This window comes from Helicoverpa armigera, chromosome 1 (genome assembly GCF_030705265.1).
Source record: "Helicoverpa armigera isolate CAAS_96S chromosome 1, ASM3070526v1, whole genome shotgun sequence".
Taxonomy (NCBI): domain Eukaryota; kingdom Metazoa; phylum Arthropoda; class Insecta; order Lepidoptera; family Noctuidae; genus Helicoverpa; species Helicoverpa armigera.
This window is the reverse complement of record NC_087120.1, coordinates 11374839-11397331: the sequence shown is the minus strand read 5'-3', so window position 1 is coordinate 11397331 and position 22493 is coordinate 11374839. Positions and strand designations below refer to the sequence as shown.

Genomic DNA, 22493 nt, shown 5'->3' with positions numbered 1-22493 from the left:
TTCACAAGGACCGACTGCTTATCTGACCTCATCAACCTAGTCACACTTCAGTTAAGACTGGGGCCCGATTCTCTTAAGTTAATAATGTCAAACTTGAATAGAAATCGAATCGCAATATGATCGCAATAGCAGTTTTAACCATATCGGGCATTCTGCTACTAATACCTATAAGACCATTTGTATTCCAACGACATTAGATTGGTTTGCGATTGGTCTGCTATTTTGGTGATTTTGGTCTATACGGTAGTTTGCTCTACGATCATATTGCAATAAACCAAAATCATTTGCTGACAAAATGATTCATTATTGAATGATAGAAAAGGATAAAAACGTTTATTACAAAGAAAATATAGCGGAATGCCACATACGCTTCAATCGTAATCGAGTCGTGATCGGATCGCAGTCGAATGTAAATTGTATGTTGCTTAAGTAAAATTAGGAGAATCGGGCCCCTGGTTGTCAGACTTTCAAGCTTCTGACCCGTAACGACTGCCGATGATGACGATGATGTTCAAATGATAGCCCGGACCTACATGTTTTCAATTTAAACATTGATGACAACCCAACTAAATAATATGCAACTTTCAAATATATGCATTGTAATATAGCACGCGTCTACAGAACGATTAACAGAAATATTGGTTCATTGCTCATATGAGCTTGATAATATGTAGCCTGTATCCTGACCCGACCTATAAGCAATATTCATGCAAATCCGTGCAGGACTTTTTGAGTTTACTGCGGACATACCTATAGACAAACAGACAAAAATTCTAAAAACTACATATTTGGGGTCAGAATGTGTGTAAAACACTGGGGCCCGATTCTCCTAATTTTACTTAAGCAACATACGATTCATGTTCGACTGAGATCCAATCCCGACTCGATTACGATTGAAGCGTATGTGGCATTCCGCTATTTTTTCTTTGAAATAAACGTTTTTATCCTTTTCTGTCATTCAATAATGAATCATTTTGTCTGCAAATGATTTACGATTGCAAAATGATTGTACAGCAAACTACCGTATAGACCAAAATCACCAAAATAGCAGACCGATCGCACACCAATCAAATGTCAATCGAATACGATTGGTCTTTTATTACTAGCAGAATGCCCGATATGGTTAAAACGGCTATTGCGATCATATTGCGATTCGATTTCTATTAGATTTTGACATTATTAACTTAGGAGAATCGGGCCCTTGGTAGTCAGCGGCACCTATGTATTTGGACTGGAAGCCGACCCGGACATAGTGACGATTTTTTTTTAAATTCTTTTCCTAGCTGATGACTAAATGGCGTTGACCTAGGTACGTAAATGCAAGGAACGGAACGTCATACTTTACCAACATCATAATACAGATCGTATAACGAAACGTTTTTGTTATCAACAATTTAAAAAATTAAAATGTTAATAATAATAGAATAAAAGGAGAAAAGAAGTCAGTCAGACATTGGCCCGATTCTCCTAATTTTACTTAAGCGACATACGATCACATTCGACTCGATTCGACTGAAATCCAATCCCGATTCGATTACGACTGAATCGTATGTGGCATTCCGCAATTTTCTTTGAAATAAACGTTTTTATCCTTTTCTGTCATTCAATAATTAATCATATGGTCTGCAAATGATTCACGATTGCAAAGTGATTGTACAGCAAACTACCGTATGGACCAAAATCACCAAAATAGCAGACCAATCGCACACCGATCAAATTTCAATCGAATACGATTGGTCTTTTATTAGTAGCAGAATGCCCGATATGGTTAAAACTGTTATTGCGATTCGATTTCTATTCGATTTTGACATTATTAAATTAGGAGAATCGGGCCCCAGATAACAATCCAAGTGTCCCGAGAGATATGAGAAGAATTAGTCCAGAAATCTGAATTCTTGGGTCTCGGCTCAAAATGGGCTCAAAGGGCTCGGTGCAATGTTTTTTTTTTTAATTTGGCAAAGGCTTACTCACGCAGAAGGTAAAACGGTATCTGGCACTGTGTTTGGGAGCTTTTTTTTAATTCTCAAAAAGAAAATACTCGTTGAGAAAAAGCTAGACATATTTGATGCCAGCTACATGGTTTCTGCACTGACATCAGATGTCAGTGACATCTAGACAGAAAGGCATAAACTTAAATGAGAAGTTATAAAGAACCGTCTAGTGAGATTCCCCATCATTTGAACAGATGGCGCTACAAAGGCATGTTTCGCTTAAATGTCAGTTGAGACAGTGAAACATAGGTGGCGCTACTAGATTTTCTGTTCATTTCGGAGTGCCTATCTACTAGATGTAAAATTGGATTTTATATATTTTTATATTTAACTAGCCGTTTTCCCACGGTTTCAACCGCGTCCCGTGGGAGCTATTGCCCGCACCGGGATAAAATATAGCCTATGTTACTCGCAGATAATATAGATTTCTAATGGTGAAAGAATATTTAAAATCGGTCAACCAAACAAACAAAGTTTTCCTCTTTATAATGTTAGTATAGAAAACTTCAAAATTACAGCCTGGAGTCTGTAAGTCGGTGGTGTTATACCTATTCTCTTTTTTGATAGGGCACGCGTGAATAAGAATATTATGCGTGAATAAGCTGTCGTTGTTCCCAGCTTTACCTTGAGTACTTACCAGTTAATGTTGCAATCACGCTAGATGAATTTAGAATAAAAAACAACACAAACAACACAGCTCACATGATTAGACGGATATTTTCACAGCACCTACCTAGGTATACTTATCTAAACCTACTTGAGGCATAAATCACTACAAACTGAACAAACTATAACTAAATTAAGTTCTGAACCAGACTTTTGTTGTCAGACTTTTGACTACCCGGGACCTACAGTTCAATGTGCCCTCCAAAACTCAGTCATTGATGTCTAAACCTATATATACTGATAGTGTAAGTACATACCTACAAACTTAGAAACGTTGCATGGTAGGTACTTGCCTTTCCCGGAATCGAACCCACTCACTCATACTTGAGAGGTTGGTTATTTACCTACTCAGTAGGCTACCACGGCTCTAAGGGTTCCTAGCCTCTAAATACAAGATTATTTTGTACAGGCCGTGAAAGTAAGGTGCAATAACAAGTTGTGGCTGTTTTCATTGTTGCTGTCATAAATCGTTCCAGGCGAGAAATAGAGTAAAAAAAATACATGATATTTCAATTCGGTAGTTAGGGAACGAAGTAGTGAGTAGGTATTTTCTATTACTATTAACTATATTCTGTTATTATTAACTAGGTACTGAACACTAGGAACATTTGTGAAAGCAACAATTTACAGTCAGCATTTCTGCTGATATTTTACATTGTAGTTGGCTTTATTCATTTTGTCAGCGCCGCACGTTCACTGGCCCGCCACGTAGCCACGACGCCACAATGCAGTGAATTATGTCGGTGTAATGAAACAACATGCTGTTTATATCGTTTTAATTTACATCAATTTATAAAATTACCGAATAAACTATATATTACACATTGGCGGATCCTCGGTTTGGTCTATTGTTAACATAAAACCCATTCGTACATTCAAAAATACCACCAGTTGCTTTTGTAAAGGATCCGCGCAATAATACAAGTCCTTACAATCTTTTCCATATACATAGTGACTATGGACATAACATATAGTTTGACTAGAGATGTTCGTCCTGACCTTTATATACCTACTTACATTTAAAACATTAACATACATACTTTCATATTTTTGTATTAGACGTGTAATAAAAACAATTTCTAATACAACTATTGAACTATTAAATTTGACTAAAAACAATACCAAAATGACTAGATCCGCCTGCATTTTATTTTGTAAGTAAATAGAGTAATATCTACTGTAAGCATGTATTTATTAAACATCTAATAAATCTGTAAAACTTGTGTTAAAGTGATTATTTTAAAACCGTTTGATACGGAAACAGACATCTATATAAATTAGACAAATTGTGTAACGCTATAACGTAAACTATTGATTCTATGTGTCGGACTGATTTGTATACATTCATTATGCTGAAACATTTAATTTGTAACACATACGTACATTATTTAGACACTCACTACTTATGCCTACATTTATTTTGATACAATACAATATTATGTACAGTTTGACTACACAAAGATTTTTCTACATGATAATAATTTCAATCATGGCCTATTTATAGGCATATAACCTACATTTCTATATACATTATATACACCATTAAATCTATTTTAGAATTAAGCAGCCATCCATAATAATAATTTAAGAAGGTTATCAACGTCAATTCTGATATTTGTAAGTATTTAGAGAGGTACCTATATTTATTTAATTCCGTTTGTGTGGACTTTTAGTGAACCTATCTCAATTATATCCTACATACCTCAATAGCTAGTAGTATCTACATGGCACGATCTATCTATATGTGGTACTAAGAAAACAAACAATATAAATAAAGAAAGTTACACATCAGACTGAGTAATTGATCACAAAGTAAAGTTTATGTGCACAATAAGTACACTATCAATTTGCTCAAAGTAGTATTTCTAATATCCATGAAAAAATAGTTTAACAACTTGGACTGGTTTTCATCTATTCAAATGCCCCTTTTAGTTTCAAGCTGCAACTTGCAGAAATAGATACCAGAGTTAAATCAGTTACCTACTTAATAAAAATATATAAGTAGTACGAATATAGCATTTTATGTGTCGAATCTTACATCTATCTCTGTGTTATTTCTTAAATACGTACTTATGATCAACGTAGAGGCTGTTGCGGTTGAAAGCGGCAGTTTGAGGAGGTATCAGAATACGACGAGTGGTGACTAGTAGCAGTCTCTGTACACTTAGCAGGCATATGCGCTGGACGCGGCCGCTGCCCGAACATGGGAGCTAGGGCGGCGCCGCGTTGCACACTGAATCAATGATCAGTACTGAAGTAAGAGTTCTGCATGAGGTATAACTTGTCTATCGGGTTGACGACCGAGCCAGTGCCGAGGTTAAGAGGCTCGTGAGCAGAGTGCCCAGGATGCTGGTGCGAGTGGTGCTGCACCTCCAAGTTCTGCAGGCTCATGGTGTCAGACGCTCCCTCGTCCAACTGGTCGAAATTGCTCCCGTCCAGTGAAATGTCTGAACTGCAGAAGCTGTCACCAGAGTGTGCTGGGTAATCTGCAGAAAAATAAGTATTTATTAAAACACATGAAATAAACTGGAACATTGAGTAAAAACCGATTACAGATTAAATTGATAGTATGTAAACCAAGTGTTTTAGCTTTGAATCTTCTGTACGAGCTACCGGTGCAACCGCGCAACGGCAGGGAATTAATTTAATTAAATACTTAACGTTAATTTGAATTAAGTTCAAATTATTCAAAGTTTGTGAAAGTTAACTAAGTGGGCGTATTTACGTTTTGTTTATATTTTTTACGGCAGTATCAAAAGTAAGATCATACCATCAGGAGAATACGGTAGGTTCGGGTTCAACGGCTGACTTGAAGCAGAATAAGATCCATCGAGGCCCAGATAGTTTCCATGCTCACTCGAAGGAGACTCTTGTTTGATGCTTTTCTCATCTTTATCCTTCTCTTTGTCATTGTTCTTCTCGCCTTCTTGCTTGGCCTTCCTCTGGATTTTCTTCATCTTTGCCCTTTGATTTTGAAACCATACCTGCACGACTCGAACACTTAAACCAGTATCTTTTGCTAATGCTTCTCGGACTTTTCTACACGGCTTTGGACTAACTTCGAAGGACGCTTTGAACTGTCGGCGCTGAGCTGATGTAAGTATCGTTCGTGGACGCTTCGGTCCTCTTCGTCCATCACGAGGTCGCTCAGAATCATCTAATATCATTTCATCTTCAGCGTGTTGCATCAAATACATTTCTTTCTCAAAATCTTGCCGGCAGAAGATTTGTCCGGCTCTAATGACGTATTGTTCACCTTTCTGGAGCGGCTGACAGCACATGACGCACACGAAGCATTGTATGTGGAACACGTACTGCTGAGCTCGCATGACCATCTCCTGCGGCAGGAGCCGATCGCCGCACCTGGTGCATTTGACTCCAAACAACCTATAGGACAAGAACTTTTTATTGCAACAATAGAAAAAAAAAGATTTATACGTTTGCCAATTCGCATTGCAGCCTGCTCGCATTTCGCAATAGAACTCTCGCTGGAGCACAAATTCATATATACAATAATTAGCCTAATGTTTTCAGGTTTAGGTTAAAAACTAAGATGATCATAAACCCTTAAGAGCAAAATGTGAGTGCACATTTTGCCGTCAAAGGTTAAGCAATAGTTACCTATCGTAGTCGGGTTTGCAGTAAAGCTTGGCGTTTCTGGTATAGCAGGTGTGTGCTAGGGGACAGCCGCAGACGCAGCAGCTGAGGCAGTGCTCGTGCCAGGACAGTTCACCCACTCGCATCAGGTAACGGTCCTGGATCTTCTGTCCGCACCCCTCGCAGATCTCGACGATCTTCTCCCGCTTGATGCTCGCGCTTAGCTCTGTGGTAACAACTCTATGGTTAATAGCATGTGGTAGGTCAGCCTCCAATACGTGCGCATAGCATTTTTTGAACTCTAAGAGTGCACGCTGCAAACTTTTAGCCGACCGATATTTTGCTCTTGGATATACTTGGTTAGATCAGTAGGTATAGAGATAGTTACCCTCAAAATAGAGATTGAGAGATTGCCTTTAAAATAATTATCCGCCGACAAGTTTGCAGTGTTTGGGAGCTCTTGTTGAGGAGCCATGATCAGGTTATATGTAAGAGTAGAGCAAAAATATGTTGACAAAAAGAAAGATTAAAAAAAGAAGTTAAACATTATTTTTAAAATTATATTCAAGTAGTGTTCCCATGTAGTTGTTTTAATGATGCTGAGTAAGTCGAACTTAGCGTCATTAAACCACTTTCAGTTTACTCAAATAGGGAGTTAAATTTTTTCAAAAACGGTTTAAAAAATATAGAAACGCAAACATTACATCGTGAGTTTTCATCAAAGGCTGGATTTCATGTTTAGCTTTTCCTTTACATGCAAGTAGTCATAGTCAAACATAAAGATGAAACATTTCGAGATCGTTTTAATGAAAAATGGAATTAAAACCCTCTGTAAGCATATTTTTTGCAGATTTTTTAGAATGTCGTGTTGTAATACTTATTTTACATTCGTGAATGATACGCTGTACATTTTCAGCCATGCTCTTTGAAAATGTGTCTTATTCTATATGGGATAAAGTCGAGAGCATTTTCTCGTTGTTCGTAGTTGCTGTATTAGATAGTGTATAGGGTTGCAGTGTTCCCGGTTGAGGCGACACGAGACGGATACTGCAGTGTAGGTAATATGTTGCTTCAAAGCGCTGTTACGCTGAAAGCCCTTTGTATACTGTTTTTGGCTAACATTCGTTTTATAAGATATTTTTAATTGATATTCTGAATTATATGCTCTTATTTTCCCGTTTAATTATTGATTTGGAAGACCACTTTTATTGATACAAGTCTTTATAAAGTGAGGCTTTTGGAGCGATATCATCATCCGCCTAGCCTAGTCCTAACTATGTTTTTCATGATGTAGGTATGTTGTCTACGGCAATTTATTTTTATTCCTACCATAAATATAAATGTCTATTCCCTCCATAGAATAAAATAAAATAGAAAATAAAGAAATAAAAAAGATACTTAGTACGAAAATTGCTGAAATATAAAAAGAATTATAATAAAGAAATTCGCAATTGCAACACGCGCATAATTTTAGTATATTTAACAAAGAGAACATAGTCACATACTTATTACATAGAAGACAAGCTTTGTTGGTTTGGTGATCGCAAGCGGTAGGTACCATACGTAATTACTATTCAAAACTGGGAAGAAAATACATTTATTTGCGAGAATATGACGCACAGGCATGATTAAAATACAGACAAAAAATAAGAAAAAGTCAAGAATTTCCCAAGTAAAGGAAAATATGCGTCACACCCTCGCAAACAATTGAGCTAAGTTTTATTCCGATTCTCTGAATTATGGAAATAGCATCCAATGCTGCAATAATGTTTATTTAAGTAGATAAGTTCATTTGTTTCATTACATTAACTTGAAAATACTGAAACTAGGAGCGACTCAACAAAACAATTTACAACCGTTTTCGCAGAAAGCTCGTCTTTTCATCTTTACCAAAATATTAGTCTTGCATAAATAACGCTGAAAACGGTTAAAGATTCGTTGGAGCGTTCCCTCTAAGCGAACTATTGATTAAATCCCGAACGAACCTAGTTCACCACCCATCAAGTGTAGTAACGTACCTACATGTACCTATAGGTGGTGTCGAAAGCTTTGGAGCAAAATAAGGCGCCTTATCGCGCTCCTTAGACATAGCTGTGGGGAGACCACGCCCCCTGGGGTGGGGCGTGACCCGATCCCGGGGTCATAGCGATCAAAGCGCCCAACAAAATTTTTGCCGAAAAACAATCGTCATTTTCAGGGCTAATCCAAATTGGGCACTAACTTCAATGCTATGAAAAAAGTCGCTTTCATAAAGCTAAATATGTACATGACGAACCTCGCTATAACTAATTTTACTTCCTACTATGAACCTAAACCAAAAGTATAATATCAAAACGATTTTAAAGTGGGTAAAATTCAATTCATTTCCAGGAACCTCTAACCTGTGCCGTCTAACGTTGGGTCGGAATATTACGAAAATAGCTGAATTTAAACTCCAAGTGATATAGAAACGCACATGAGATATTTCATAAAGCGCTGGCAACACCATATATATATGTATGTACCCACTTATGTACGTATACTATGACTCGCTGATGAACGAGAGCGGAATATTGTACGTACATAAAATTCGATAAATATTTCAATGTGCTTCCTATGTATGCGAGCGGTTAGCGGCGCCCCGACCTGAAACCGCGGTTGAAATACCTGATTATATGAATTTATTTAAGTAAATAAATAATGTTTGAAAATGAAATGATATCGGTCTAGTTATCTGTACAAAGCTGCCAGAAGAATATCCACAATGAAGGTTTTATCGAGATAAATTTATGAAATCTGATCTAAAAGATCAGAGGACTTACAAATAAATACATCCGTCCGTATATGTGTACATATATATGTTTCATTTTATAAAACTAAACACAAAATACACGTGAACCTTTATGAACTTATTTTATTTCCAGCACACAGCGAACTATTCATTAATTAAGAACGTTCTTTCTAAAGTAAATCAGCTAAGTGGCGCTAGACAACATTTTTGCAAAGGCGTAAGAAACGTGTTAGATAAACTTATATACAGAGTGTGTCGTTCACAATCACATTAAATTCTATCGCATATACTTTATGATATTCTATGGCGAATTGTAAAAAAAATAACCTAATCCATTCAGTGGTTTAACCACAGGAGTCATTTTTAGTTTTTATAATTTACAACATCATGTGTAAAGCAGAGATAAAGTTAGGAGTATCGAATGTTTTGATCAGTTGACAGCTGTCAGTTTTCAAGGGAGAATTTCAGTTGTTTGTAATGACTGACTTTTATATGGTGTTCTAATTTTTGCACATTTTTATTCCATTTACTTTGTTTGAAAAATGTATTTTTTTATTTTTCTTTTTTCTTTGTGTTAATCGACATATATTAACCAGTATATTAACGCATTTCATTTAATGTGATTATGAACGACACACCCGATATACGGTAGCTATACAAACTACGTAGTTTTACTGTTATCAGTGGGATACGCTATCAGTGTTCACCCAGAGAGCCACGCGATATTGATTATGCCCCGCTGGCTACGACGAGCTACGAAGTGCTACGACGCCGCATCTCGTAGCCGGCGTCTACGTACCGTAGCGTACAATTTAATCGGAATTCATCTGAATAAAATAAAGCCATTTCCAAGCTATGAGACGAGAAATTTTCATTTATGAATTACCGCCAGCCTTAAACGGCGCCACATGTATTGTCCATATTACAAGGCATTTTAACGCGTGTGCAGTATTTTATCTTTTGTTCAATCTGTCGGGAATCAATCAAAACTTGATGGGGGTTTTGTGTTTCAAAAATAAGATAAAAATCAATAAAATCTGTCTTGTTTATAAGCGTAAAAAAGTTATCCGGATAGGTTTTTTTTCTCGTTATTATTAAGATATCGTAGAACTTTCTTCCAATCTCTTCCGTAATTAGTTTGTTAAAAGTTAACATTTTTCTGCACCGAACATTTCCTGGAAAACGGTCGGCGCAGAAAAATTCCAGCTTCAAAGAGCTTTCCCAGGAAACGATAGGAAATAAAACAACAAAAAACTTGCTTTAATCACCGAACCCTACACCGTGGACGGACCGACAGACAATTGATCAGTATTTTTTCTATTTGTTGGACAATGTTGGAAAAATGCCTACGAACAACTAGCATTTTAGTTGTTGTCGTATTTTTTTAGGACAAATGTTTGTCGGATTGTTTCTAAAACAAACTAAGCGCATTTTGCTGTAACAAACCGGATTTTTGTTTGATCGATACACTCGTGTTCGTGGTCACTGCGTACCGAGTGCGAGCTACACAGACAGTGTCGATTAGTGTTTTATTTTAATCTATACATTTATGTTACTTTGGAAACGATAATAAATAATCTTTAGGTATATTTTAAATGGTTTGTTTGGGTGTCTAATCTATATACAAATGAATCCCTATATCTCTTGGTCATGCCATCACGCGTGAACGGCTGGATCGATTAAGCTGAAAATTAGAAGGGAAGTAGCTTAGACCCGGGAGGACGACATAGGGCATTTTTTGACACCATCCGACTACATTAAGCAGTTATCTCGGGACGCGGGTCAAATTGCGGGCGAATGCTAGTACTGAAATAATTTTCCCCGGTATTTCCTGGTATTATTGGAGAGCTTTTCATTATTTTTAAAGAGAGGCTTGTAAAATTGTTAGTTTGATATGTGGTTGCCACAACCGCAGGATTATCTGCGGTACAGTTTTACATAAAATAACGTTTTCATACCTGTATTTACAAGTGCTTTATATTTAAGCGTTCATTATATTTACCACTATCAGAAAACTATATTTCAGTGTTTTGGTTAGTTTCATTATAATTAAAAATAATTAAAAAATACTGAATTAATTAAAAATACTTTGTTTTGATAATTAACATGCTTTGAATCTTTTTATTTTTTACGTTGAAGCAGTAAGACTATAGTTGAACTTGATATGCTAATTAATTCTTGAAGAATGAGTTTGCAACGCATATTTCTCAGTTCCATTTCAAACTAAAAAACCATTGCTATGTAACAGAAATATATATGTCCTTTTATAAAAATCCAAAAATGAAATACCGACCTCGATTTAGAAAGCTATACACAGCAAAAGTATTTTTTATTTTATGCTATAACTGTTAGAGGACAAAAAATAAAATACCATGCGTTTATTTAGGAACGTAAAACGAAAACTAGAAAAATCTATGATAGCTGCAAAAGTGTACTATGTACATATAGCGCGTACATATAAACTATGGAACGTACAGTAACAGTGGAATTTATGTCAATAGCTCTTCACAATAGAACATACGCTTTGCTTAACCCTTTATAGACTAACTGATGATTATTTTAATAATAATTGACCATCACCGCACTCAAATGTAATTGTTTCGAAATATTCAAATAACATACATTGCAATTGTATATTAAATAAATTGTTAAATTGCTTCATAGAAAGAATTGCAGCTAATGTTCGATTAAAAAAGCATAAAATCTATACTGATGTTTGCAGAAGGAATAATGGTTCCGACAAACAAATTAATTTCCAGCGATCTATAATTTATAGTAAGTATACATAATAGGTAATGAGTTAGATAATAAGTGTATATAATTATACTATTTTTAAAATTAATGTAAATATTTCAATCAATTACACTAATTAAAAAAATACAGAAAGTCTTTTTTTGTTAGTTTGTTCCCCAAAAGCTCCGAAACTACTGAAGCAATTTGGAACAATCTTTCACTGTTGGAAAGCTACACTATTACCGAGTAACATAGGCTAATAGAACATTTCTAATACTTGTCAATTTTTGAAAAAAGTAGGCTTTAGTACAGAGCATTCCTACACAAAATTCAGTAGGTACGTGGGAACACGTTCCCATTGTTATCGATTCGTTTCGAAACAATAAACGACTGAGCTGCACTGCAAAACTGCTGCAACAGCTGACGCATTCAGAGAGGCGATAGATCGCAATCGCCCTTTTATATTAATGGAACTTACAAATGTACGAAAGTCTCTGTATATTTTGCGTTAAAGTACAATATGATATACATACTTATTTATTAGGAAAATAACACTAACAGCGTCTGTGTATAAATCAACAAAAGAACTGATAAACTTTCTTTCAAAGAAAATAAACGAAATTATTTATGTAAGATTGTAAACGACTTATCCATTTTACAACTTGTTTTTCTATATAAAGCAGACCAAGGTGCATATCTCCCATTTGTAAGCAGAAACTCAAAAATAATACCTTTTATTTGAAACGTTAAAATGCAAACCGTAACTCGCTACGTCCTTCACGCGCTGTTGCGTTTAATTTTCATTTTAACCGGTCCATTTTCATTTAACCGGTCCATTTTCATTTTAACCGGGGCATTTTCGCAATTTCGTACCGCTGAGGGTTAAACGGGGAGAGCCCTTTCAAACTTCTACTGTTTGGAACACCGGGTAGGCAGAGAGGTTTGTCTATGCCATGATGTTTATACTTACATATGTATGTAAATGATATGATTAAAAATATGGAATGTTTACATCTATATAAGTACGTTAATGAGTTGAAAAAAATTATAGTTGAAGAAATTGGTTTATGGTGCCAGGCCCTTAACATAAGTCATATAATGGTCTTGGAATAGAAAAAAAACTGTTTAAGAAATGGAGACTGTATTTTTTTACCGGACATTTATTAAGTCTTCAGTAGATTTAAAAGTGTGACAATAAAGATAAGAAACTATCATCTATAAAAAAATCTAGTGAGCTATAGTTATTGTCTGAGGATGAAACGTAAACCAGCAGGTAAACCTATAGGTTTACTGTTACTGCAAAAGATTCGGTACCACTACAACAATAAACTAACCGGCACATAAGAATTTTTCAAAATGGCGGATTATACACGCATGCCAGAGATGTGTGTGTACTTTAATTAAGTAAACGTTATTTTTCAATCTCAATTATTATTTAATTCCATGCACGTACATCGCTAGCAAGTTCATCAGAAAACATTTTTATTAAAACTGAAAAATTCATATGCACGTAGCGTTCATATGAATTTCGATTTATTTCGACGAAAGTAGAAATGAATTTTCGTTAATTGTTAGTTATTGGAAATCTGACTTCAATATTGCATTCTGAGATCCAATAAATGTTATGACCTTTGAAGTGTTTATTTACTTAATTCAATGTTATTGCAATTCCACGTGTTCAGGCAATTATTGACTCAGTATTTTTTTTCGAAACGGTGTGCATTTTCCCCACATCCCTATGATATTAAAAATAGTTACATAGCAAATCAGTTAAACTACATATCATCCTTACTGCTTCAGTTTGAGAAAGGCTGACTTTTCTCAACTAAGTATGTGTGTTGGGATCGGCTTCCACTCTATCCGCAATGCAGCTGAGTGTCAGTATTATTACAAGGAGCGACTGCCTATCTGACCTCCTCAACTCGGGCAATCTGATACCCCTTGATAAGACTGCTTGTCAGACTTTCTGGATTCTGATTACCCATAACGACAGTCAAAGATATTCGAATGACAACCCTGGGACCTACCATTTTATCTTGCCTTACAAAGTATTATTTCCTAATAAAATATTTCAGTTGACTACTTAATGTATGACGTTATAAAATTCACTTATCAATGAGTAGGGTAATTAATATCCATGCATGGTATGAGATAAAAAAAAACTAGTTCGATTTTGGATATGAAAAAAGTTACATCACTCTGAATCCGCATTTTTTTGTGAAAACCGGAAAAAAATATATTGGATTGTTTTGATAGGAACTGGTCACACCAACACCTTCTGCCGTTCGTCATACTTAGTATTACACTGAAGTTTAAACAGTCGGAAGACAGTCAACCCGATGCCAGGTATTTTTTTTAATCATGTAGGTATGCAATCAAACTTTGCAGTCTGTTGTCGACTAAATATCTGATCGTTGCATTCTACCATGTTTGAACAGACTGATACTCATTTTGAGCCTAAACAAACTATCGGCCGACTAAAAGTTTGCCGTGTGCTCTTAATCGGATATCCTATATAACTACTATAGTTTGACCAATTCGTTAGTGACGTTCCCATGGTCCACGGGTAGCATACGTATACTTATTATTTGTTGCTCTCTGACTGTTTACATTGCCCTCGATTATATGTACTGTCTAGCTATATTGCTACTCGTTTTTCGCGCATCGCCGATGGTGGGCCCACTCAATACTTAATAAAAAATATGTAAGTAAAGGTTTTCGTTAAAAGGACAAAAAATTATTTAGTCGGTTAAAAAAACTGTAACACACTGATTAAGCTGAACGTTTTACGTTTTAAAAGTGAGTATACACTGTCAGTAAATACACGTAACTTTAATTAAACTGAAATTATTAATTTTAAACACCATGTGCGTTTAACAGTTATATCAAATAAACATTATAATTATAAAAGCATTTAATACTAATGTAATTAAATAAAGCATAGGAATCTATATCAAATTATAAAGAGGAATTAATTGTTTGTTTATTTTACGGCTAAGTATATTTTATTTGGTAAAGGGAAGAAGTTAAGTAGGTACCCAAGTACTTCCCGCGAAACGGCGCTGAAAATGCGCTAGGTAAATAGAAAAATTAAAAATTAATAAAAATTTCAATCAGAGTAGTTCAGGAAACAGTAACAAGTTTTAGTACTTAATCTAGACTAGCACAGTGGTCATCATAATTATCTTTTGGTAGAATATATGTATGTATATCAGACAATACTGTGGCAGTTCAATAAGGTATAACCGAGATATACTTACCGGTGAAATTGTTTTTATTAAATAATGAAATCTTCATAAATTCCTTGCTTATTAATATTGTAAAACCTAGAGAACTTTCAAAACAATTTTTTTTCAAAGCAGTTCATAAAATATTATTCCTTAAACAGGTTTCTATAACCTGTGCATCTAAATCTAAGTAGGTATGTATGTAGACGATATAGGTACTACCTCGTCAGAAAGTTCATATTTTTCTTTATCACAGTTTTTGGAGATTAGTCAACAAACTTCTCAACCAATTAGTATAAAATTATGGAAAATATAAAAAAGCATAAGGACCATCTATAATGGACAACAATGCTCCCATTAAATAAATAGAATTAAAGAAATAATTTATACACAATGTTCGATTACTGAATTAAGAGTATGTGCACTTTACAAACTTTTAGTCGGTCGATAGTTTGTTTCGACTCATAAATCAGTATGAAGATGAATATAAGTAAGTATATAACAACGATGAGGTATTTGGCCTGTATCAAACCGACTAAAAATGTTGATAGAATTTATGATTTTCTCAAAACATTATTTTTTCGAACATTCGGCCGACGTGTAGGCTTAGTCTAACCAAAGTTGAAACTCAGAAATCTGTATCAATGATATTTCTTCTTGCCTCACAACTTCATGATAAAGTAAAAATTCAATATCATATTTTTTCTTTTATTATTATTGTAATGAATTAGTATGAAGATTACTTTAATTATATTAAATAAGCAGGTAGATCCTGCTTTTTAGGGTTCCGTAGCCAAAATGGCAAAAACGGAACCCTTATAGTTTCGTCATGTCCGTCTGTCCGTCTGTCCGTCTGTCCGTCTGTCACAGCCGATTTACTCGGAAACTATAAGTACTACAGTGATGAAATTTGATGGGAATATGTGTTGTATGAACCGCTACAAAAATATGACACTAAATAGTAAAAAAAAGAATTGGGGGTGGGGCCCCCCATACATGTAACTGAGGGATGAAATTTTTTTTTTCGATGTACATACCCGTGTGGGGTATCAATGGAAAGGTCTTTTAAAATGATATAAAGTTTTCTAAAAAACATTTTTCTTAAAGTGAACGGTTTTTGAGATATCAGCTCTCAAAGTCGTAAAAAGTATGTCCCCCCCCCTCTATTTTTATAACTACGGGGTATAAAATTCTAAAAAAAATAGAGGTGATGCATGCTAATTAACTCTTTCAACGATTTTTGGTTTGATCAAAGTATCTCTTATAGTTTTTGAGATAGGTTGATTTAACTGTAATTTACGGAACCCTTCGTGCACGAGTCCGACTCGCACTTGGCCGGTTTTTGTTTATTATTTTCCCACTAGATATTTTAAGCCTATAGAATTTTCTATGTGGAGCATTCAAAAATTCCAATAATTTAGTTGTTATCTATAGAATAATTAGAAAGCATTTGACAATCAATTGAAAACCGATGTTATACTTCTGCCTATTGAAAAAAAAAATGTTTATGCCTACTCTGACAACATGATTAATTTAACAAATAAATACTCACTTAGGTATTCATAAATTATAAATACGTAATTGATACAAATAAACTAGATAAATAGGTAAAGTATCGATTATAAGGCATTCAAAATACGGCGTCAAAATAAATTCTGGTTGGATTTACTTTAAATAAGAACAAATAGGCATATAGTAGAGTAGGTATGTTTGTGCTTATGTTGGTTGATTTCCTTAATAATTCGTAATGGTTTATCGTACAGCAAATTGTAGGTTGAAATGCTCAAAGATTTAAAAGGTTTATGAAAAGAAAACTGTAATATTTTAAAACCTTTCTAGTGAAAAATGTGTTGAGGAACTGGTCTAAAAAGCTTCTAAAGATGAGCAAAATCCCGTACATTTTTTACAGTATTCCAGAACTGAATATTTAAAAACTGAACACTTTGAACTACAATTTGCGGTATTTTTTATATATTACGGTACAAAGAAGCGCATTACTAATCAAATTAAATGGAAACAACGAACAGGAAGGAGAAAAAAACATTAATGAAAATGTGCGACCAACAATTACTACTGACCTACAAACTTAGTTTGTCACCAAAACTTTAGCTTGTTCAAACAAGAATTAATCACTGTTTAAAACTAAGATATCTGACCTGTTCTAGCCGTGCACGTGATCGGGGGCTGGATGCCCTCCTGCATCAATCCTCCATTCATATTCGCGTAGAATTCTAACATGTTTCATACAAGTCACTTTCACTGTCGCGGCCGCGGAGATGCTTCCAGCACGCCGGACGAGCACTCAATGGTGCCAGGACCCGTCTGCTACCCTCGTCATGACACCACAGAGGGGACAGCCCTCCGAGCTTCCACCAATACCAAGCGCCCTTCTTCGGCAGCCCCGCCCATTCCACCCGTGACCCTACCTACCTATTATACAGATCAAAGCAAAGCAAGATATTTCGCCGCTCGGCTAAAACGGCTAAAAATTGTGTTTTTTCGGTAAAAAATCCTGTGGATGGACGGCCGGGGCACTCACAGTCATTATTAAATTCTGACAATAAAAAATGATTTTTTTTTTAGCAGTAGCATAAGCTCTTATGACACGTTTAGTTGTTGCAATGTGATTCTGATTATTCGCTGCGTTTCCACTGTGCACTTTTATTCCTACAGTATTAATTTACCTAATTATAAGTATTTTGTATTTTTTTTAATGTGATACTCGTGGAAATGTATCGAGAAAATATTAAATGGTTATAAATAGTTGCTTAATATAATTTTTTCGCCGAGAATTGTCACCGAGCGCTATTACGTCAAATAAATGGACGTAGTAAATAAAGTTATTTATTTGAATGCTCTACAAAGATATATTTTTTATTTAATGTTAACATTTTTATTACTCACATTGAATAAATAAAGAATAATAATTATATTTGAACGATTTGTTTCCATACGAACCTTATCAGACTGTTTTTTTTTTACAAAAATATTAATATTTAGGTAACTTTTTAGTTGAGTTAATTTAATTAATGAAGAAATAATAATTTTCCGGTCTTCGATATTTTGATTCTAACAGTCAGCTTATTTCAGGTAGAAACTCTGTTTGACTGTGACTTCACTCTACTTACCTGTTAAGCTTTCACGCGGCGGGCGAAACGGCTGAACCGATTCGGATGACATATGTGTGATTTTTTTTAGAAAGCTGGATATTTATTAATGGATATTATTAAATTTAATCCAAGCACTTGGAATATATAAATCCATTAATTAATTTAAACCAATCATTACAAATGATATGAAAATCCAAATATTACTAATTTAATTTGGTATATTCAGCAAATGTATACTTTTACCAATAATTAATTACATTCAAATAGTTAATGTACTTATTTCATATTACTACATAATTTGATTAGCGGTTCATTTATAGGTAATCTGTGGCTTTTCAACACTTCACGTACCTAGCCCACCAATCATAGCGCTGTATTCATAACGAGAATTCAAATATCGACTTCCAAATTCGAATAACGTACCTACAAATTAAAAAAAAAACCCGTAACCCTTGCACAGAGGTAGTATATCCGCGATTACGTTTAAAAAAAGAATTAAAACATGTTATTGGTCGGATAGCAGACACAAGTGGTATCTCAACAGGGGCTGTGCGCTGCTATTGTGCTTCAAGTAGGCCAATTCTCCCATTGAGCCCATACTTGCACCATCCGTCGTGTAAACATTGACGATGTGAGATCAGTTTTGTGTTTCGTTTTGGATACGGTATAAGTTAGTGATTGAATTAAAAAAATAAAGTTTGACAATTTTATTTCAGTTCATTTACGTAATGTTCGAATGTGCATTTTTGAGGCTTATATAAATGCGTTAGCAGACAATATAGCCTCTTAAAAAAGTGCATAGATATCTACCTTATTTTTATTATAAGTATCTTTAGGAATAAAAAATATTTTTTCAATACAAAGTTTTATAATTTTTTTGTCTTTGATTCTTATGAACAAAAAATGGTTATTTAAAATATTTAAAATTTTAATTAATTTAGTGAAATGGAAGTTGAATTTATTGAAATAAATAAAACTTATCTAGACCTAACCCCGCATCCACCATCTTCTTGATTCACGATTCCATATAGAATTATTATTGTGTTTTCATTGCTCAAATTCAATGAATAGCGCTGCGTGTATTTTTTGTCCGCCATTCGACCATTGTGCATGTCGGGTTCACCACTTGAACTGAAACGGTGTGGTGATCAAGAAAAATGGTGCTCGGTTGACGGCCACCAATAAAAAGGGAAATATGCTTAAACCACCAAATACACATGTGATTTAGCAAAAGAAACCCGATTTAAATCGACAGTTTAAGTAACATTCGCAAAAAATACCATTGATAACTTTTTTACTGTTTGTCTACAATTTTTTGTCGTAGACTCAAAATTATTGGAATCTAATTTGAGTGTTTTGTCCATAATAAGGGTTGTCTTCAATAGTCTTTTTTATGAACGCAGCTAAGTACTTAAACTCTATCGTATTACTAGATTTTTCTCTTAATAAAAACGCCTGCTTTGATGAACTGACTAGTGTATGTTTAGTGTTTACTGCTTAATAAATAAAATGCATCTTATTTCTGCTGTCGTCTAATGTAAATTGCATTCTTGACGAGATCTTCAAAGCCCGAGTCTTTTTACAAGGCAAACATGAATGCTTAGAGCTAGGCTATAACGAAGCAGGAGTCTCGAAAGGTTCTATATATTCTAAGTGCCTTTACATAGACACGCTCAGAAATAATTTGAATCGCTCAAAGCTAGTTTCAGTGTACAATGAAACCAACGTTCCGTTGGGAATTGCTTTCACCGCTGAAATGAATAACGACACTAGTCTCTCTTTTGCGCAACGCAACAAAACATAAGAACAGCGCAGGAAACAAAGAAATACATTAAAATCAACGGAAAGGTTTTAAAGATGTTAATACTTATAAAATAACGTCAAAGACTGTCTCATCTAATCTTTGATGTATATTTCACTGTTTATTTATTAACATAATTTAAGTCGTTATAGACCCTTATAAGGTATGGACGTTGCCATTGCTATCTACTAATCAGCAGTTTTAAATTAAACTCAATCTTGAACCGTATATGCTTACCTGTGGCTGTAACTTCACATTTTGACGTTGGTTGGAAAGCAGCCGTACCTATTTATTGATTTTACTATTGCGAATACCTTAAGACTTAAGGCATTAGACAGTGAGAAGAAATCAATTTTAAAGACGCACTACTAGAGCCTACCGACGTTTTGGATGCCAATAAAGGGGGGCAAGTATTTAAAGCAGGTGGTATTTCATTTGTCTCCCTGCGTGGGAGGAGCGAAATCTTCAATAAAGGACGAGAACCACACGTGCCGTCGATACGGAAAATTCCGGGAGTATGTTTCACCCAAAGCAAACTTAGCCTTAGGATCAGGACCGCAAGGTTCAATTTTAAATAAAGAAAGCAAATCTTATGCGAAAAGGGACTCACTTTCCCCTATCGTAAACACAGGGCTGTATTTTGTTGTAGATTATGAGGTTAGTAGTGATCAGATGCGACACAATTCAACCTAACGACAGTTAGTAGTATTTGAATAGATAGCGCGAGTGGTCGATAAGGCACAATATTATGCAGTTACTGTATTTTGATTGTACTTTATTGGAATGGCTGACTAAGCATAAATTATTTCATAAGTAAGTTATGTCGGTCAGATTTTAGTTATGACACAATTTTTACAAAGTTTGTCTCTAATAACATACCAAAAACCAGTCCATAAATATTCTACTCCATCTTTAAAACCATAATGCTATATAAAGTATGCGATGCATCAAAAATGCGTAGGTACTATTACCTACAGAGAAGCTGAAATGATTATAGCATTTCAACATCACGTGAGCCTCACAAAGGCAGTCTAGTCGCATCCACAAAACTTTGCACATTGTGTTCTAAATAGTCTTTGACTTTAACGGACGTAAGCATTTTTAACGGGTCGGATCTGCACCGGCTTGCCCATTTCAATCCGCGTTATTTTTTAATATTTATATCGAGGTGCATGCTGTCGTCAATAATGCGCGATAATGATTATCTGTATATAGAGGAGGAATATTAGATACCTAAAAATAAAAAAAAAATGGGAAAACAGGGAAACAATTGGTTACCCTGTCCCATCCTGCATATAGGTGCACCGTGCACATTTAATAATTATCCCTTTGTAAACAAATGAGTATAAAGAGATCAACTGCGACATGACACATAATAAATATGTTTACAATATCTTGTAAAAGATGATTAAAAATAAAGGTACGAAATAGGGTACGAAAATCAGTCATCACGATTTGATATATTGCTTTACGCCTAGATTCCTATAAAGGAAAACCGCACAGAAAAAAGCGAATCAACGTACTTCCGTGCAGTCAATAAAAAAAGTATAACAAATTCTCAAACAAAACGTCCACTGTCGTTTGTGAATACAGACAAACGCAATTAAGAAGAGGACAGATCCCAGAAGTGTCAATAACTCCTCAATAACAGTTAAATTCAAGTATTTTGTTGGAAAAAATCGTCAATTTTGTTTCGGAAATACTGTAGTCACCGAAATTGGTGAACACCCTCTTACAGTTAGTTCCATGAAGGGAACAAAAATGACAGAAAAACGACGTGAAAAATAAAGGTCGGTATTATTTCTAAGTAGTTATTATTTTGTTGTAAGCATTGTTTGAACATAGTGTGCTTTTACTCGTACAAATAAGTAGATACTTAAAAAAAGGCCACGCAGACGAGAGGTGTAAGACAAAATTATTAAAATTGGGTCTCATTAGGCACATGATATATCAATTCACTTGTTAGATTGCATCAATTGACTTATTAGATTGTTCAACAATGAAATTCTCTCAGTAAAAAGTACCAGTAAATCGTTTTACAAATCAGTTGATTGACAAACTTCCCAAGCTACATGTGACAGATTGTCAACAATGATGAAGTTCGATGGCATCAATCTGAAAGCGATCACGCTGTCGTGAGGCGGTAGGGCGGAGCGCACGCGCCGGTCGCGTGGCACGATTTAACTAAAACTAGGTATCCGTTTAATCACCCTAATTTTAATAATAGCGTTTTTATTTTTATTCGTTATTTACTGTAAAGCAGCATTTAACTTAAAACTCTATTAAAAATGTCCAAATTTTTTTTTTAATGAGTCAGATCAAACAAGAAACTGTAGATAGTTTTCTAATAAGAATACCTAGTTTCCGAAACATTATTAACTTCAAATATTTTAATAAAGTAAAATAACATTAAGAGGTTGACGCTCCGCGTGACCAAAAAGCTGGCTACTACTACCTTGCACACAGAATAAGCCTTCATTGCCTTGCAGAATGGAAATGCTCCCAATATTTTGGGAACGCCTGTCGACAACGATGAGGAGTTTTTTGACGTTTTTTAGTTTTCAGTTCACACCTCATTTATAAGAATTTATTGTAAAT

General features: G+C 34.9%; 1 protein-coding gene across 1 annotated transcript; it reads right to left on the bottom strand.

Moving 5' to 3' along the window:
• Window positions 1-3418: 3418 nt before the first annotated feature.
• LOC110378198 (LIM homeobox transcription factor 1-beta) lies at window positions 3419-17300 on the bottom strand. Its single transcript, XM_021337356.3, has 4 exons — window positions 17141-17300; window positions 6279-6480; window positions 5428-6044; window positions 3419-5143 (listed from the first exon to the last, which is right to left on the bottom strand). The coding sequence occupies exons 1-4, from the start codon at window positions 17220-17222 to the stop codon at window positions 4896-4898; spliced, it is 1149 nt and encodes a 382-aa protein (XP_021193031.1). The 5' UTR covers window positions 17223-17300; the 3' UTR covers window positions 3419-4895.
• Between the last annotated feature and the right edge of the window lie 5193 nt (window positions 17301-22493).

What these genes read in the sequence shown, in the direction of transcription:
- LOC110378198 (XM_021337356.3), bottom strand. Translation starts at nt 17,222, where the DNA reads ATGTTAGAATTCTACGCGAATATGAATGGAGGATTGATGCAGGAGGGC. An exon ending in CACGTGCACGGCTAGAACAG is followed by an intron (nt 6,481 to 17,140) that starts GTCAGATATCTT and finishes TTGTTACCACAG; the next exon opens with AGCTAAGCGCGAGCATCAAG. An exon ending in CCTACCGTATTCTCCTGATG is followed by an intron (nt 5,144 to 5,427) that starts GTATGATCTTAC and finishes ATTTTTCTGCAG; the next exon opens with ATTACCCAGCACACTCTGGT.